We start from the raw sequence: 6,707 nt of genomic DNA, 5'->3' as shown, positions 1-6,707 counted from the left end.
GCCGGCTTTGACTCCCAGAAGGATTTTTTTTGTGAGGGGTGTTGGGGAGAGTGTCTCCGGTCCCCTCTGCCCCTCGGTCTGCAAGCTCGTCGGTCTGGCACCGCTCCCCCCGCTGCAGACAGAGGTACAACACCTCTGAGACAGACAGAGAAAGAGACGGCAGCGGAGGAGGCGGCAGGGGGAAAGGGGGGAGGCAGTGAGAGGAGGGGCAGTCGGCTTTCGCTCGCTGTTGACCAACTCTTACAGGCGAATCTCGACCGCTGTCCTTCGGCGCCGACGGCCCCTCGTCCTGTCCCGTCCCGGCCGCTCCAGCGCGATGGGGGTCCGCGAGTACCGGGACGGCAGTACCAAGTCCTCGCTGGCGTAAGTAGATGGAGCGCGGTGCAGTGGGGTGGGGGGGGGGCAGGATTGTTCTCGCACTAAGAAACGTGAGCAGGCGGCCGTCGCCGACGGTGGCCCCACCGGGTACCGCGGTCGGTAGCAGTCTGGGAACGGGTAGCGGGGTATCTGTCCCTGACTTTTACTGGGTCCCTAATCCGTATTACGTGGTCTCGTTCTTCAGAATTGTGAACAGACCCTTTCCACGCGACATGTTCCACGGTCATACCCCTCCCGTGGGAACTACACCACACCTTCTCCCGTGACCTGTACCGTAGGCACAAATCTGTCCTGCAACCTGTAGCGCAATCCCACTACTCCTTTGTAACCTGTAGTATAGTCTCAGGGTTCTACAGTCATCTGTGGCACAGTCTCAGCGCTCTGCTCTGACCTCTACAACTGTCTCACCACTATGCTATCACCTGTAGTACAGTCTTACCAATCCACTCTCACCTGTAGTACAGTCTCACTGCTCCACTCTCACCTGTAGCACAGTCTCACCACTATGCTATCACCTGTAGTACAGTCTCACCTCTATGCTATCACCTGTAGTACAGTCTTACTGCTCCACTCTCACCTGTAGCACAGTCTCACTGCTCCACTCTCAAATGTGGCACAGTCCCACTATTCCTTTGTAACCTGTAGTACAGTCTCAGGGTTCTACAGTTATCTGTAGAACAATCTCACTGCTCCACTCTCACCTGTAGAACAGTCTCACCATTCCACTGTCATCCATACAACAGTCTCAGCATACACTGTCACCTGCAGCACAGTCTGACTACTTTGTTATGTGTAGTACAGTCTCATGGTTCCACAGTCATCTGTAGCACAGTTTAACTGCTCCACTTTCACCTGTAGAACAGTCCCACTACTCCTTTGTAACCTGTAGTACAGTCTCAGGGTTTCTACAGTTTTCTGTAGAACAGTCTCACTGCTCCACTCTCACCTGTAGAACAGTCTCACCACTACACTGTCACCTGTAGAGCAGTCCCACTACTCCTTTGTAACCTGTAGTACAGTCTCACGGTTCTACAGTTATCTATAGAACAGTCTCAACACTCTGCTATCACATGTAGAACAGTCTCACTGCTCCACTCTCACCTCTTCAACTGTCTCACCACCGCCCTGTCACCTGTAGCACAGTCTTACCATCTGCTATCACAACTCCACTCTCAACTATACAATAGTCTCACTACATCACTCTCACCTGTAGCACAGTCTCACTACTCCTTTGTTACCTTTAGTACAGTCTCATGGTTCCACAGTCACCTGTACAACAGTCTCACGGCTCCACTATCACCTGTAAAAGTCTCACTGCTCCGCTATCACCTGTAGCACAGTCTCACTGCTCCGCTATCACCTGCAGAAGTCTCACCACTCCACTATCACCTGTAGCACAGTCTCACCACTTCACTCTCACCTGTAGCACAGTCTCACTACTCCTTTGTTACCTTTAGTACAGTTTCATGGTTCCACAGTCACCTGTACAACAGTCTCACTGCTGTGCTATCACCTGCAGAAGTCTCACCACTCCACTCTCAACTGTAGCACAGATTCATCATTCTATAGGTGACAATGGAGCGGTGATACTGTGTTACAGGTAATAGCTGAGTGGTGAGTATGTGCTACAGGTAACACAGACTCATCATTTTGCTATTGCCTGTAGCACAGTCTCACCACTCTGCTGGCCCGTGTAGCATAGTCTCAACACTCTGTTGTCACCTGTATCCTAGTCTCAACACTGCACTGTTCCCTGTAGCACAGTTTGAACACTCCACTGGCCCCTGAAGCCCAGTCTCAACAGTCTGCTGTCACCTGTAGCACAGACTCACTGTTCCATTGTCACCTGTAGCACAGACCCATTGCTCCACTATTGTCTGTAACACAGTATCACCGCTCCATTGTTAACTGTAGCACAGTCTCAGCACTCCACTGTCACCTGTAGTACAGTCACACTGTTTCAGTGTTCTGTGTAGCACAGTCTCAACAGTCCACTGTCATCTGTGAGATGGTCCCACGGCTGTCTTTAGGAGATGGTTGTACTCAGTTGTTCCTCTGCCTTCCTGCGCAGGGTGAAGCTCCGCTCTCCGGATGTGAGTCCCCGCAGGTTGTCAGACATCAGTCCGCACCTCCGACAGCTCAACTACCTGGTGGTGGATGAGTGCATTAAGGAGGAGAAGTTGTCAAGATCGTTCGAGGACCTGAACAGCGCCTGTGCCGGTGGCCTGACTTCCATCGAGGAGCGTATCCTGCGCATCACTGGCTATTATGGTTACCAGCCCTGGTCTCTCCGCCTCCCCAGTGAGTCTCTTGTATGCTTTCTATTTGGTTCCGCCCAGCATTGTCTTCCTACACATGATATGTGTGGCAGAGTGGTGTAGATTAGACTAGATTAGATTCAACTTTATTGTCATTGTGCCGAGTACAGATACAAAGCCAATGAAATGCATTTAACATCTGACCAGAAGTGCAAAGAATGGTGTTATTTACAAAATAACTGCGAATAAAAAAAGTGCTACAGCACACAAATATAAAAGTACTGAGACGGTACAATATGGATGCAATACTGCTTAGCGCTGTGGTGTGAGGTTCAGCAGTGTCACAGCCTCAGGGAAGAAGCTCCTCCTGTGCCTGCTGGTGCGGGAATGTAGGGTGTAAAGCCACTGCCTCATAGCTCCAGTACCCCAGGTTCAATCCCAAACTCCGCTGCTGTCTGCGTGGAGTCTGCACGTTCTCCCCACGACCACAGAGATTACTCCAGGAGCTCATGTTTTCCACCCACATCCCAAAGAGTGCAGGTTCATTGGCTGCATGTGGCTGAGGGGCGAGAGTTGGTGGGAGTTCAATGATTAAAGATTAGCTCTATTTGTCACATGTGCATCGAAGCATACCGTGAAATGTGTTGTTTGCATCAACAACTAACAGAGTCCCAGGATGGTGTTAGGACAGCCCACCAGTGTTGCCGTGTTTTTAACGCCAACACAGCCTGCACACGACTCACTAACACTAACCCGTACGTCCTTGCAGTGTGGGAGGAAAGCAGAGTATCCGAAGGAGATCCACGCGGGCACTGGGGAAAGGTACAAACTCCTTCCAGAGAGTGTTGGGAATTGAAACTGAGTCACTGGTACTTCAGAGTGTTACGCTAACCAGTCCGTTACTGAAGAGCGCCTCCTGGGTGTTGGTTGGACATTTCACTCTTCAGTCGGAATGTCCCCCAGCTTTCCATTGCGTCACATCCCTGCCCTTCCCAATTCCTCCAGTGCAGGTTTCATTGAAGCTAGAAACCTGTGTGTGTCCTTTTTTCTGCTGCACACCAGTACTGTGGCACACTATTGCAGTCGGCACAAGGGCTCTGCTCAGTCAAGGAAAGGGAAATGTATTACAGTCGGGGCATCCAGTGAATGCCTCACAACCGTGTTATCCTACAGAACTAGCAGTCGGTGGCACTTCCTCACAGCTCCAGCTAGCTTGGTTCGATCCCGACTCCGGGCACTGTCTGTGTGTGTGGAGTTTGTATGTTCTCTGTGTGACCACATGGATTTCCCCCGGCCTCTCCCACATTCCAAAGACATGTGGCTCGGTTGGTTAACTTACTTTAAATCTAAGGGTCGTTGCTATTGGCTTATTTGCTGAGTGAGGGATCCCCCCCCCCACCTCCGTTCACTCTGAGACCCTCAGTCTTACACTCGTCATTTCAATCCCGCCCCTCCCACTGAGTGAGGGACCCCCCCACCTCCATTCACTCTGAGACCCTCAGTCTTACACTCATCATTTCAATCCCGCCCCTCCCACGGGAAACATCCGCAGCCAATCCAGTCTCTCCAAAGTCAAAGCACATTTGTCACCATACACCACCTTGTAAATCTTGCAGGCATGTACAGGAAAATAAAGAAATATAATAGATTTATGAAAAACTATACATAAATGGAAACTGACAAACAATCAATGTGCAAAAGAAGACAAACTGTGCATATAAAGCAGGTAATAATAGAGAACATGAGTTGTCAAGTCCTTGAAAGTGAGTTTGTAGGTTGTGGAATCCGTTCAGTGTTGGGGTGACTGAAGTTAGCCACACAGATCAGGGGCCTGATGGTTGATGGGTAATGACTGTTCCTGAACCTGCTGGTGTGGGATCTCCCTGCTCCAATCCTCCAGTCCTGGGAAAACCTCGTAGGTCTTCTCTCTCCTCTACAGAAGTTGTATCCTTCCTGAAAAAAATGGTCGTTAAAACTGTCCCCAACTGTTTTGCTGACTCAGCTGGTAATTTATCAGCGTCAGTGTGACCACCCTTGTCTTTATCCCCTGCTCAGTCAATAGAGTATCCCTTAACTGTAAGAGCATAAGGCATAGGAGCAGGAGTAGGCCATTCAGCCCATCAAATCTGCCGTGCCATTCCATCATGGCTGATTTATTATCCCTCTCGAACCCATTCTTCTGCCTTCTCCCTGTGACCTTCGAACCCTGGCTAATCAAGAACCTGTCAATCTCTGCTTTAAATACACTCACTGTCTTGGCCTCCACAGCCATCTGTGGCAATGAATTCCACAGATTCAGCACACTCTGGATAAAGAAATTCCTCCTCATCTCTGTTCCAACTTGGAGTGTATGTACAAACAAAGAAAAAAATCTGCAGATGCTGGAAATCCAGGCAACACACACAAGATGCTGGAGGAGCTCAGCAGGCCAGGCAGCACCTATGGGAAAAAGGACAGTCGACGTTTCGGGCCTTGAGAAAAAACGCTGAGAAGTAGATTTTAAAGGTGGAGGGAGGGGAGAGAGAAACACCAGGTGATAGGTGAAACTTGGAGGGGGAGGGATGAAGTAAAGAGCTGGAAAGTTGATTGGTGAAAGAGACAGAAGGTATGGAAGAAAGAAAGAAGTCCCCCTTTTGCTTTCTGCCATGGCTTTCTGTCTCTTTCACCAACCAACTTCCCAGCTCTGTACTTCATCCCTCCCCCTCCAAGTTTCACCTATCACCTGGTGTTTCTCTCTCCCTTTCCCCACCAGAGTTGACAACACCAATAAAGAGTCAATGGAGAGGAAGAGGCCTCTATGCGAGAGAGAGTAATCGATTTATTATTGTCAAATGTACAAGAGTAGACAGAAAAGGTTTGTTTTGCGTGGTATGCAGGCAGATCATTGCTAGCATAAGCACATGGAGGTAGTACAGAGGGAAGATCATTACTAACATAAGCACATGGAGGTAGTACAGAGGGAAGATTATTACTAACATAAGCACAGCGAGGTAGTACAGAGGGAAGATCATTACTAACATAAGCACATCGAGTAGTACAGAGGGAAGATCATTACTAACATAAGCACATCGAGATAGTACAGAGGGAAGATCATTACTAACATAAGCACATGGAGATAGTACAGAGGGAAGATCATTACTAACATAAGCACATCGAGTAGTACAGAGGGAAGATCATTACTAACATAAGCACATGGAGGTAGTACAGAGGGAAGATCATTACTAACATAAGCACATGGAGGTAGTACAGAGGGAAGATCATTACTAACATAAGCACATCGAGATAGTACAGAGGGAAGATCATTACTAACATAAGCACATCGAGTAGTACAGAGGGAAGATCATTACTAATATAAGCACATGGAGGTAGTACAGAGGGAAGATTATTACTAACATAAGCACAGCGAGGTAGTACAGAGGGTGGATCATTACTAACATAAGCACATCAAGGTAGTACAGAGGGAAGATCATTACTAACATAAGCACATGGAGGTAGTACAGAGGGAAGATCATTACAAACATAAGCACAGCGAGGTAGTACAGAGGGAAGATCATTACTAACGTAAGCACATGGAGGTAGTACAGAGGGAAGATCATTACTAACATAAGCACATGGAGATAGTATAGAGGGAAGATCATTACTAACATAAGCACATGGAGGTAGTACAGAGGGAAGATCATTACTAACATAAGCACATCGAGATAGTACAGAGGGAAGATCATTACTAACGTAAGCACATCGAGTAGTACAGAGGGAAGATCATTACTAACATAAGCACATGGAGGTAGTACAGAGGGAAGATCATTACTAACATAAGCACATGGAGGTAGTACAGAGGGAAGATCATTACTAACATAAGCACATGGAGGTAGTACAGAGGGAAGATCATTACTAACATAAGCACATCGAGATAGTACAGAGGGAAGATCATTACTAACATAAGCACATCGAGTAGTACAGAGGGAAGATCATTACTAACATAAGCACATGGAGGTAGTACAGAGGGAAGATTATTACTAACATAAGCACAGCGAGGTAGTACAGAGGGTGGATCATTACTAACATAAGCAC

At 48.1% G+C, this 6,707-nt stretch overlaps 1 protein-coding gene across 2 annotated transcripts in view; it reads left to right on the top strand.

Annotated features, from left to right (window-relative positions):
* The first annotated feature begins 316 nt into the window (after positions 1-316).
* LOC140193884 (solute carrier family 35 member F3-like) overlaps positions 317-6,707 on the top strand; it is a 93,899-nt gene continuing 87,508 nt past the window's right edge. For both annotated transcript variants that reach the window (XM_072251020.1, XM_072251019.1), the window contains exons 1-2: positions 317-363; positions 2,450-2,679. In XM_072251020.1, coding sequence (XP_072107121.1) covers positions 317-363; positions 2,450-2,679 — 277 coding nt within the window. The remainder of the gene's footprint in view (positions 364-2,449; positions 2,680-6,707) is intronic.

The sequence above is a fragment of the Mobula birostris genome, chromosome 2 (genome assembly GCF_030028105.1).
Source record: "Mobula birostris isolate sMobBir1 chromosome 2, sMobBir1.hap1, whole genome shotgun sequence".
NCBI lineage: Eukaryota > Metazoa > Chordata > Chondrichthyes > Myliobatiformes > Myliobatidae > Mobula > Mobula birostris.
This window is presented reverse-complemented; position numbering and strand designations above follow the sequence as displayed.